General features: G+C 48.4%; 1 protein-coding gene across 11 annotated transcripts in view; it reads left to right on the forward strand.

Annotated features, from left to right (window-relative positions):
* The window catches only part of LOC129468523 (mediator of RNA polymerase II transcription subunit 15), a 101,627-nt gene that overhangs the window by 72,197 nt on the left and 16,934 nt on the right, over positions 1 to 12,496 (forward strand). For 9 of the 11 annotated variants that reach the window (XM_055254181.2, XM_055254182.2, XM_063623554.1 and 6 more), the window contains 3 exons: positions 6,340 to 6,575; positions 8,345 to 8,698; positions 10,352 to 10,459. In XM_055254181.2, coding sequence (XP_055110156.2) covers positions 6,340 to 6,575; positions 8,345 to 8,698; positions 10,352 to 10,459 — 698 coding nt within the window. The remainder of the gene's footprint in view (positions 1 to 6,339; positions 6,576 to 8,344; positions 8,699 to 10,351; positions 10,460 to 12,496) is intronic. The other 2 variants (XM_063623551.1, XM_063623555.1) reach the window with 1 other exon arrangement.

Here is a 12,496-nt window from a genome sequence, read left to right on the forward strand (position 1 = left end):
AGAGACCAACTCTCCCTGCCCTTCACCACTTGCCTCCCTGGTCTCCCTGAAACTAATGGTGTTGCCTGATGGGCATTTGATACCCCTTCTTGACACCTTTACCAAAGACTACTGCATGATTAAGGCCCTTTCAGATCTTCATCTAGTGCCACCAAGAGGACAGAGCCTGGGTCAGAGGTTTTGCCAGGTACTCTCAAAGGGTAGGCCAGGGGACATTGTGATAGTTTTCAGGTGACCCAGGTTAGTCGGAAAAGGCTGAAACTGCTGGTTGTTCCTATGGCTGGGGCTGCAGTACAGAGTTGGAAGCAAAGCTTTTCACTCTGTGCATTTTTGTTTCTCAATGAGTTTTACATAACGTGCATGTAAAGCCGACTTTAAAAATAATTTCTACTGCCAGTTGTGTGATGGACTAGGGTGCTGAGGACATGTCCTCCTCCTGGATAACTAGGTCCTGGTTAGGGTGCACTTTGGAATGCTGGCCTGCAGCAGTTGGGGAGGCTTTGTCCTCCTGAGCCTCGGCTGCTGCAAGGTGGGGGAAAGAAAGCTTGGGATTCCTCTAATCAGCCAGGATTTGTGCTGGGTCTTGTGTCACCCCCCATACCCCCCAGAAGCAGGTGCAGATTGGAGCAGGTGCAGATTGGAGGAACATGTCCCCAGTGTAAGACCTGTGACAGCTGCACATTAAGGTCAAGCAATCAGCATACAAAGATCACCAGTCATGAAGGGAAGGAGAGACACCATGAAGGCGAACAGAAATAATAGACACATGTAGGCATGCCCAGTGACCACACATGCAGGAACTGTTAGATATGGGCCATGGGGTATATAAAGAAATAAAGTGGAGAGCCAGGCACAGTGACTCACAACTACACTCCTGGCTACTCGGGAGGCTAAGGCAGGAGGATTGCTTGAGGCCAGGAGTTTGAGGCTATGGTGAACTATCATTGCACCACTGCACTCCAGCCGGGGGGATAGAACGAGACACCATCTCTGAAAAAATAGAAAACAAAAAAGAAAAGAAAGAGCAGAAATTCTAATGAAAAAGTATCATCAGGAGTGATGAAGCAGATTTGAAACGGAACCAAATGAAAGCTGTAGAAATGAGCAATATAATTATTGAACGAAGAAAGTGGATGAATAAACAGCTCATTAGATACAGCTGAAGAAAGAATTTGTGTAATAGAAGCTACATTTGAAGAAATTATCTAGAATGTAGCACAGAGAAGAGCACATGGAAAATGTGAAAGCAAGGGTAAGAAATGAGGATAAGATCAGAAATTCTAATTGGCATCCAAGCAAAGCCCCAGAAGGATCAAATGGAGAGAATGGAAGAAAACAATATGTGAGGGGATAACTACTGAGAAAAGCCCATCTGGCCCCGACCAATTTAGCCATCTCATCTGCTGTGAGACTGCAGAGCACCAAAGGCCAGAGGAATATCTTAGAAATAGCCAGTTCCTGCAAAGGAGCAATGAGTACACTCAGCAGTGGAGTCAGAAAGATAATAGAATATTGTTAAAGCATTGAGAATAGAGTTGCCAGTCACATTTGTATGCCAGCAAGACTCAAGGATGTGGAAAGCAAGCCTTTTTAGATAAAGCTTTTTAGATAAAGAGACCGTCACTAAAAGATCTTCTAAAGGATATATCTTTTTTTCTCCTTTTTCCAATAAGCCTTTTGTACTCTTAGATATATTCTTTTGTTTATCCTCTCCTCTTCCCTCTCAGGTGATACAAGGTAAAATGGGAAAAGAAACGTTGAGCATAGATGATAGTAAATGTGTATAAATCTAAACCAGTGATTCTCACCCAGGGTGATGTTCCACCACAGGGGATATTTGACAATGTCTGGAGGCATTTTGGGATGTCACTACTGTGGGGGTGCTGCTGGTGCGTAATGGGTGGAGACCAGAGATGCTGTTAACTATCTTACAAATACAGCCAGCCCCCCTACAACATAGAATCATCTGGGTCAAGTGTCAGTAGTGAAAAGGTTGAAAATCCCTGGTGTAAATAAAAATTTACCTCTGTAAAATAAAACAGTCAGGCTAACCTCCATACAGACTTGCCACATTCCAAGCACGATTTCATTTCTTTTCTATTATTATTATTATTATTATTATTATTATTATTGAGATGGAATCTCGCTCTGTCAACAGGCTGGAGTGCAGTGGCGCAATCTATTATTATTATTATTATTATTATTATTATTATTATTATTATTAAGATGGAATCTCGCTCTGTCAACAGGCTGGAGTGCAGTGGTGCAATTTCGGCCCACTGCAACCTCCACCTCCCAGGTTCAAGCGATTCTTCTGCCTCAGCCTCCCAAGTAGCTGGGACTACAGACGTGCGCCACTGCGCCCAGCTAATTTTTGTATTTTTAGTAGAGACGGAGTTTCACCATGTTGGCCCAGGATGTTCTCGATCTCCTGACCTTGTGATCTGCCCTCCTCAGCCTCCCAAAGTGCTGGGATTACAGGCATGAGCCAGCGTGCCTGGCCTATTATTATTATTTATAGAGCTAGGGTCTCCTTATGTTGCCCAGGCTGGTCTCAAATTTCTGGGCTCAGGCTATCTGCTGCCTTGGCTATCCAAAGTGCGAGATTACGGGCATGAGCCACGGCACCCAACCCCAGGGGCTATTTTGAGTGTTTTACTTACATAATACATTATTTAATTCTTAGTCCAGTGTGTGGAGTAGATACTATTGCGTTTCCTAACAGGGAAACTGAGGCAATGAGCAGTGACAGAGTTGAGGTTTGGAGTCCAGGCAGCCTAGCTAGGAGGCTGTATCCCTAGCCTCAAATCCATCCAGCCTCTTAATAGAATGTCTGCTGTGAAGAGTTAAGATCAACAAAATATGAAATAAATGCAGGTCAGCAGGGAGATAGAGCGTGAATATTGGTTCTGTCGTGTACATATAAAATCTACTTTAAAAAGTAGTAAATTTGGGAAATGTTAAAATATTGATGAGGTTTATACTTTAAGTTAAATATGCGTGATAAAATTGAAAAATTATTGCTAAAACAATGGAAATAATTCATAAAATTTAAGATCAATAGAAAAAATAGGATAAGGCAGAAATCCAGATAAGTTCAATCCAATCATCCAACAAAAATGCAATCAAAAAAGACAAAGAAGCTTAGAAAAGGAAAGACAAAGGCTGGGCACGGTGGCTCACGCCTGTAATCCCAGCACTTTGGGAGGCTGAGTCAGGCAGATCACGAGGTCAGGAGATTGAGGCGATCCTGGCCAACATGGTGAAACCTCGTCTCTCCTAAAAATACAAAAAGTTAGCTGGGCATGGTGGCGCACGCCTGTAATCCCAGCTACTTGGGAGGCTGAGGCAGGAGAATTGCTAGAACCCAGGAGGCAGAGGTTGCAGTGAATCGAGATCACGCCACTGCACTCCAGTCTGGCGACAGAATGAGACTCCATCTCAAAAAAAAAAAAAAAGAAAAGGAAAGACAAATATTAATAGAAATAAGTTTAAAAATATAAGTAATCATAATAAATGTGAGTGGACTAAGCTTTTCTGCTGAAAGATAGGAAATGTGAGAACAAATGGAAATGAAACAGCACAGTTGTTTTATTGTTAGAAGAAACACACACCTACAATAAAACATGCGGAAGGATTTAAAAATAAAAGATGAAGAAAGGCCAACACTTTGGGAAGCTGAGGCGGGAGGATCACTTGAGCCCAGGAGTTCAAGACCAACCTCGGCAAAATAGGAGACCCCATCTCTACATAAAATTTAAAAATTACCTGTAGGTACACTTGAGATGCTGAGGTAAGAGGATCACTTGAGCCCAGGAGGTCAAGGCTGCAGTGAGCCATGATTGCACTATTGCACTCCAGCCTGGGCTGCAGTGAGGCCCTATCTTAATCAATCAGTCAATAAAATTACCTGAGTGTGGTGGTACACACCTGTAGTCCCATCTACTTGTGAGGCTGAGATGAGAGGATCGCTTGCTTGAGCCTGGAATGCTGAGGCTGCAATGAGCCATGATGGAGATACTGCATTCCAGCCTGGGTGACAGAGCAAAATCCCATCTCAAAAAAGAAACAACAACAACAGAAAAAGATGAAGAAAGATGTATTGGGCAATTACTTCAATTACATCTCTTTGTTATTGATAAACAGACCAAAAAATTCATTTACAGAAAATTTGAACAATGTAATGAACAACTTAATCTAAGCATATGATGGAACAATATGTTTATAAAAATAAATCATAAAGCAAGCTTCAACAATTTCAGAAAATTTAAAAGTATTGTCATACTTTTTGTTGTTGTTGTTTTGAGACAGAGTCTCACTCTGTCACCCAGGCTGGAGTGCAGTGGCGTGATCTCAGCTCACTGCAACCTCTGCCTCCCAGGTTCAAGCAATTCTCCTGCCTCAGCCTCCTGAGTAGCTGGGATTACAGGCGCGCGCCACCATGCCCGCTAATTTTTGTATTTTTAGTAGAGATGGGTTTTCACCATGTTGGCCAAGCTGGTCTCAAACTCCTGACCTCAAGTGATCCTCCTGCCTGAGCCTCCCGAAGTGCTGGGATTAGAGGTGAGAACCACCACGCCCCACTGGTCATACATGTTTTATGAATGTCAAGTAGAGTTAGAAATCTGTCACAAAATAAATTAAAAATTTTTCACAGGCACGGTGACCCACACCTGTAATCTCAACACTTTGTGAGGTCGAGGCAGGAGGATCACTTGAACCCAGGAGTTTGAGATCAGCCTGGGCAACAAAGTGAGACTGTCTCTATAAAAATTTTACAAATTAGTTGGTAGTGGTGGCATGCACCTGTAGTTCCAGCTACTCGTGAGGCTGAGGCAGGAGGGTCACTTAAGCCCAGGAGGTCAAGGGTGCAGTGAGCCACGATGGTACCACTTCAGTCCAGCCTGGGCGACAGAGTGAGACCCCATCTCAAAAAAAAAAAAAAAAATCTTACACCCATCAGAACTGCTAAAATGAATAGTGACAGCCTCAAGTGTTGGTGACAGAGAAACTGAATCACTCATATTGCTGGTGAGAATGTAAAGTGGTTTTACCTTCTTTCAAAATGAAATATGTAACTCAGCAGTTATACTCTTGGGTATTTTTCCTAGAGAAATGAAAACCTCACATAAAAACCCATGCACAAATTTTAACAGCAGCTTTATTTGTGGTAGCCCAAATCTACAGTTACCCAAATATCCTTCATTTAGATGGTTAAACACACTGTGAGGTGCTTGTACCATGGAATACCCTGGCAGTACTGTTGCTAGAACTACAACCTGTATACTGAATGTAAAAGGCCGATCCCAAAAAGGTTCATACTGTATGGTTCCATTTTTGAAATATTATATATAATTTTGAAATGACAAAATTTTTGAAATGGAGGATGCTGCAGTGGTTGCCAGAGTTTGCAGGTCAGGGTTGCTGAGAGAGGTGGCAACACGAGGGATCCTTGTAGTGTGGGGACTGTGTAGTGTATTGACTGGTGGTGACTGAACCCACCCAGGTGGTTAAATTGTCCAGAACTTAGTACACACACCCACACAAGTGAGCACACATCGTGGTTCCTTGTAATTTTGTAGAATGTTACCATTGGAGGAAACTGGGCAAAGTATACAAAGGATCTCTCTGTATTTCTTTAATACAGCTTTATTGAGACATAATTCTCATTAGCATACAATTCACCCATCTGAAGTGCTCCACTCGGTAGGTTTTAGTGTAATTCAGAGTTGCGCAGCCATCAGCACAATTTTAGAACATTTTTATGTTCACCCCAAAAGAAACCTCACCTCAGAAAATCTTGTAATTGACTGTTCATATAAGCAGTTTTCATAATAGCCACAAAGTAGAAGCAGCCCAAATGTTCATCACAGGAAATCGGTGTAGTAGAATATTATTTGGCGATAAAAATAACACAGAAAAACTGATACATGCCATGACATGGGCGAACTCATAAATATTATGCTAAAGAAGCTAGTCACAAAAGAGTACATGTTCAATGCCATTCGTACAAAGAGTCCAGAAGTGGCCAATCCATAGAGACAGAGAGGTGATTACTGATTGCCAGAGTCCAGGCTTCTTATCTACCCAAAAGACTTAGTTGTCCCTTTTCTTTTCTCTTTGGTTATTATAGAGTAACTCATGATAGGAAATCCCAAAATCAACACAAATGCTACTTCATATTCTATCTTTCTGTCTGTGGTAAATGGAACATTCAGATTCCAGCGGCAGCCGTGGCAGTGGGGCTTTTGCTGGCTGTTTTGTCTCTTGCTGTGCAGCCCTGCAGCGTTTCTGGGAATCTGCCGTGTGGACTGACTGGCGACTCTGGTCTTTTCTCAGCCCAGCTGCAGCTCCAGCAGGTGGCGCTGCAGCAGCAGCAGCAACAGCAGCAGTTCCAGCAGCAGCAGCAGGCGGCGCTACAGCAGCAGCAGCAACAGCAGCAGTTCCAGGCTCAGCAGAGTGCCATGCAGCAGCAGTTCCAAGCAGTAGTGCAGCAGCAGCAGCAGCAGCAGCTCCAGCAGCAGCAGCAGCAGCAGCAGCATCTAATTAAATTGCATCATCAAAATCAGCAACAGGTACCAGGTCCCCTGTTCCTGCTCTTGGCCTCCCTCCTGCAGTGTGAGCCCTGGGCTGGCATCAGCCACAATGCTGGGTGCAGTGCCTGGAGCCAGCCGAGGGTTCTCTTGACATGTGTGCCTGCCCTGTTCCATGGGCTTCTCAAAAAGTCTGGGACAAGGCCGGGCCCAGTGGCTCATGCCTGTAATCCCAGCACTTTGGGAGGCCAAGGCAGGCAAATCACCAGGTCAGGAGTTTGAGACCAGCCTGGCCAGCATGGTGAAACCCCATTTCTACTAAAAATACAAAAAATTAGCTGGACATGGTGGCACACACCTATAATCCCAGCTATTTGGGAGGCTGAGGCAGGAGAATCGCTAGAACCCGGGAGGCGGAGGTTGCAGTGAGCCGAGATCGCGCCACTGCACTCCAGCCTGGGCGACAGCGAGACTCCGTCTCAAAAAAAAAAAAAAAGGGAAAAGAAAAGTCTGGGACAGGCAGGAGAAACAGGCCCTGACTCACTAGGAAGGTTTTGTGATCGAGCCCTTCCATTTGGGCTTGGGGCATCTGGCGGTGGGCCTCCTGTGTGCTTCAGGGGCTGCGAGGGATTCAAACAAGAGTGAGCTGAAGCAAGAAGTGAGACGAACACTCTGAGGCTTGGGACTACTTGAGCCATTGTGGGCCATTTTGGCTGAGGACACGTGTGCCTCCTGTTTACCTCTCTGTCTTGGGTTCTGGGCTCAGTGTTAGTCAACCTCCAGTTGGTGTTCTGTGAGGTGACGGTGATGTCATGTTAGCAGCACTGCTTCTCAGAAGTTGTTCAGCTTCCCATGGTTTCCATAGAGAGTCTAGACGTGTTAAACATCTGCCCTCACAGCAGATCTTGGTTGGGAGAGGAAAGCCCCAAAGGGCCCCCACCACCCTCCCACCCCTTCAGGCCACAGCTTGCTGGGCTTCTCTGGATCTTGGTGCCCCTCTCCCAGAGCTGACAGTGCATCTGCAGCCACACTTTTCCTTCTCATGCTGACAGGCAGACCTTGACCGTCACCGTGAGGCTTATGCCACTGACCTATAGGGGCAAAGCAAGCACCGTTGCAGAGGCTTCAGAAATCTGCAGTTGCCGCAGCTTTTATCCTAGCTTCCATGGAGCTGTACTTATTCATTGTCACCTTTTGCTGAAGCTTCTAGATATGCCCTTTGAACCATCCTAGTAGAATGGTAGACCAGAGCCCAGGCACACACTTGGTGCCTCCTTGGTGTCAGGAAGGCAGCTGGTGTTGGTCTCGGGGGCCCAGAGCCTTTCTGTAGGAGATGTACCCCTCCCCGTGTGAGTGAGAGGTCAGCCTGTCAGCCCAGGAAGGCTTTTTTTTTTTGAGACTTTTTTTTGAGTCTTACCCTGTTGCCCAGGCTGGAGTGCAGTGGCGTGATCTCGGCTCACTGCAACCTGTGCCCCACCAGTTCAAGTGATTCTCCTGCCTCAGCCTCCCAAGTAGCTGAGATTACAGGTGTGAGCCACCATGTCTGGCTGATTTTTGTATTTTTAGTAGAGACGGGGTTTCGCCAGGTTGTCCAGGCTGGTCTCAAACTCCTGACCTCAGGTGATCTGCTCGCCTCGGCCTCCCAAAGTGCTGGGATTACAGGCGCGAGCCACTGCACCCAGCCAGGAAGGCCTTCTTGATGGCTCTGCAGATGGCCACCTGGGCTTCCTGGGGCCCAGACTGTCACAGGGAGGAGCTGGTGCCACAGAGGCAGATGAGTGATAACAGAGTGCTGCTTGTTCTGTCTCTAGATACAGCAGCAGCAACAGCAGCTGCAGCGAATGGCCCAGCTGCAGCTCCAGCAACAGCAACAGCAGCAGCAGCAGCAGCAGCAGCAGCAGCAGCAGCAGGCTTTGCAGCCCCAGCCGCCAATTCAGCAGCCATCGATGCAGCAGCCACAGCCTCCGCCCGCCCAGGCTCTGCCCCAGCAGCTGCAGCAGATGCATCACCCACAGCACCACCAGCCACCACCACAGCCCCAGCAGCCTCCAGTTGCTCAGAACCAACCATCACAACTCCCGCCACAGTCGCAGACCCAGCCTTTGGTGTCGCAGGCACAAGCTCTCCCTGGACAAATGTTGTATACCCAACCACCACTGAAATTTGTGAGTACCTGTGGCCCGCAGTGGAGCACGTGCAGCCTGTGGCTCTGTCAGCAGTAGTTTCTAGGCTCTTTGGCTAGAGTTAGCATGTCCTATTCTTCAAGTGCTGAGACTTCAGGCAGCCCCCGCCCATTGCCAGCCCTGCCGACTCTAGCATGGCTCAGCAGGGAAGCATGTGTTTTGTGTTTTGTGTTCCGAGAGCTGCTTCTGCACCCCGCACAGAGTGCTGGTGCTGCTGCTGCTGCTGCTGTGGCACCAAGTCGCATTCCAAGCAGTGTGGCTGATTGCAGCAGTTCTGTGGGCCCTTTCAGGGTGTGAGCACTTCGACTCATTAGCACCACGTGAAAGGATGTGCCAGCTCTGTCAGTATCTGGTGGTTTGCCAACTGCTTAGAGTTAATGTTCTAAGCAAATATCTTTTTTTTTTTTCCTGTACACTCGCCAAGTCTCAGGAGAACAAAGTTCATTACTATATTTTTGAGAGGAATATTAATATAAAATACTGTTATTCCCAGTTTCATTTTGTATCTCTGCACAAAGCCAGTCTACTCAGTGACAGGCACAGAGGACAGAGTATGATCACCAGGATGAAGGTAGCTGCATCAAGGGGCCATTTGGACAACTCTTTGGCTCCCTTGGTTTTTGTGGCCTTTGCTGTTTGTGATTCATGAGTGGAATGGGGCCTGAGGCAAGTGTGGGGGTGAACAAGAGGCCTCATAGGCAGGCTGGAAGTCTAGGAGAGTTGTGAGGAGCAGATATGCTCACTCATCTGTCACCTGGGAGTCGACACACTGCCTGACCCCTGGGACTGTGCGGACTGAAACCCTTGTGTGCTGCATGGTGGAATGTGCCCTGGTAGGGTTTGCCTTGGTGGCTTGGAGATGTCTAAGAGCCCCCCGCATGGTGGCGCGGGCCTGTCTCGTCCTTCTGGAGGCCCCTCCATGCAGTGGCTCCACAGTTGCCCCTTTTGCCCAAGCTTGCCCCCCACCCCCACTTTTTTTTTTTGAAGACAGGGTCTCTCTCTCTGTTGTCCAGGCTGGAGTGCACTGATGTGATCAGACCTCCCTCGCTCAAGCGATCCTCCCACCTCAGCCTCCCAAGTAGCTGGGGTTGCAGGCGTGCATCCCCACACCTAGCCAAATTTTTGTGTATTTTGTAGATATGGAGTTTGGCCGTGTTGCCCAGTCTAGTCTTGATCTCCTGGGCATAAGTGATCCACTGGCCTCGGCCTCCCAGAATGCTGAGAATACAGACAGGAGCTACTACACCCTGCCCTCTGCTGGCCGGCTGACCCAGCCTTCCTTCAAGGAATCAGGCTGAGTGAGGCTCTTGTAGACCATCAGCATGCTTGGCTCAGAGGATGAGCAGGCTAGTCTGTAAGCTCTGCATTGGAAGTCGTCAGTGCTTGTGGTGATAGCTGGTGCTGAGGGATGTGTGGAGACATCCCAGTGGGAGGGCCATGCTGCCACTTGCCAGAATTGGATTTGAGCTAATGGGATCCTAGATGGCCAGTAAGGTGACATCACAGCACATGAGGTCATGAAAGTCCCATTCCTCATCTCAAGAAAGGCTCCATTTCCTAAGCTCCCACAGGAAGACTGGGCTCTGCTCTCTGATCCAGGTGGCTCCAAATCACATTCTCTTTTTCTCCCTCAAGGTCCGAGCTCCGATGGTGGTGCAGCAGCCCCCAGTGCAGCCCCAGGTGCAGCAGCAGACAGCAGTACAGACAGCTCAGGCTGCCCAGATGGTGGCTCCCGGAGTCCAGGTGAGGGCCTGGGGGTGGAGGGCTCCATAGTCACCAGCAGGTGCGTGTTCACCTGTGCATGGAGTGCTACAGCGAGGGTTCTGGTTGGATTAGGGGCTGGGGGCTAAGTTGGTAAAGCAGGGGCTTCTCTTCCCCTTGCACTCTGCAAGACAACCCTGGAGTCCTTGGGGTGGGCAGCTGTGCTTGGTCATGTCTAGGACCCACCAGCCGCATAGTGCGTGTCATTTCCAGCTTTGCTTGGGCATCCGTTATCCGTCTTCCTTGCCACTCTGAGTGACTCTGGGAACATGTATCAGAGAGTAGAAGGCTGCAGTTTTCTCCTCACCTCTCATGTTCCATTTGAGAGTCTGAGTACAGAGCTGACCAGGGTGGAGGGCAGCTTTCTAGACACTCGGAAGCAGATGGGAGCCACATGCATCAGGAGCGTGGGAGAGGGCATCCTGGTGCTCACCTGCACTCAGGGACTCCGGTGCTGTGTGGTGAGAAGCGTGCCGCTCCCACATTGCTGAGCTTGCTGGTGTGTCACATGTGTGGAATGTGTGTGTGTCTCTGTGTGTCACTTGTCAGTGGAATGCAGATGGCCTTGTTTGGCCTCCTAGTGTCCTGGGATTGGAGGCCCAAGGTTTCTGTCCCTTCTCCTATAACCCCTCCTCTCCTTCTTGCGGGGAGACGTACAGTCTGGGGCTTCAGTTTTTCCTCTTTTCGCGTGATGGTGGAAACACTGTTGGTCCTGACTCGGAGGGGGCGTTGGCTTTAGAAAGAGTCAGAATGTGCTAGTTGATGTGGTAAGACTGTGGCTGGGTCCCAGCCCACAGCTGGCAGTGCGCTTGCACTTTGCTGTCGTCTTAAGGGTACCTGGCCTTGTGGTTTTCTGCAGGCCTGCTGGGTGCAGCGCCTGGGTGCACAGTGCCGTGTGGCAGGCTTCATCTCACACCTGGGGGGTGCTCAGTAATGTCCTTCATGGTGCCTGCTACCTCTTTTAAGTCTCTGGGGAGCTGCCTGAGGAGGGAATCTGAGGTGTTTGGCTGCAGCTGAGGTTAGCATCCCACCTTGGCATGGCACCAAATGACTTGGGGCCAGGGTCCCCATGTCACATTCTTACTTAGGTGGAGCCCTGTATGAAACACACCACAGAACTCACATTTACTTACAGCTAGGAGAGGCTGACCACTTCGTGTGATGAGGTTGGAGGTCTCTGCCACCTCCCTGTGTGTCTCAGCATGTCCTCAGGCCTCGTGGAGGGGCTCCCTTGTCCTGGTCTCATGCAGAGGAAGGATGTGGTGTGTTCAGTCAGCTTAGTGGTGGTACATAGTGACTGCCCAGCCAGTGGAAGCTGCTGCCTTTGCCTCTTTGGACCGTTGATCCTCTGTTCAGGACCTCACTTCATGGAAACTTTTTTTTTTTTTTTGAGATGGAGTCTTGCTCTGTCGCTAGGCTGGAGTACAGTGGCACGATCTTGGCTCACTGCAACCTCTGCCTCCCGGGTTCAAATGAGTCTCCTGCCTCAGGTTCCCGAGTAGCTGGAACTACAGGCGCGTGCCATCACACCTGGCTAATTTTTGTATTTTTAGTAGAGACAGGGTTTCATCATGTTGGCCAGGATGGTCTCGATCTCTTGACCTCGTGATCCACCGGCCTTGGCCTCCCAAAGTGCTGAGATTACAGGCATGAGCCACCGTGCCCGGCTGGAAACTTCTATACTGCAGGTCAAGCCCAGCAGGAAAGTGAGAACTGCTCTTTTCTTTATTTCTTTTTTTTTTTTTTTTTTTGAGACAGAGTCTTACTCTGTCATCCAGGCTGGATTGCAGTTTTGCAGTCTTGGCTCACTGCAACCTCTGCCTCCTGGGTTCAGGCAATTCTTGTGCCTCAGCCTCCCAAGTAGCTGGGGCTACAGACACACACCACCACACCTGGCTAATTTTTGTATTTTTAGTAGCGATAGGGTTTCACCTTGTTGGCCAGGCTGGTTCGAACTCCTGACCTCAAGTGATTCACCTGCCTCAGCCTCCCAAAGTGCTGGGATTACAGGCATGAGCC

The sequence above is a fragment of the Symphalangus syndactylus genome, chromosome 18, assembly GCF_028878055.3.
Source record: "Symphalangus syndactylus isolate Jambi chromosome 18, NHGRI_mSymSyn1-v2.1_pri, whole genome shotgun sequence".
Taxonomy (NCBI): Eukaryota; Metazoa; Chordata; class Mammalia; order Primates; family Hylobatidae; genus Symphalangus; species Symphalangus syndactylus.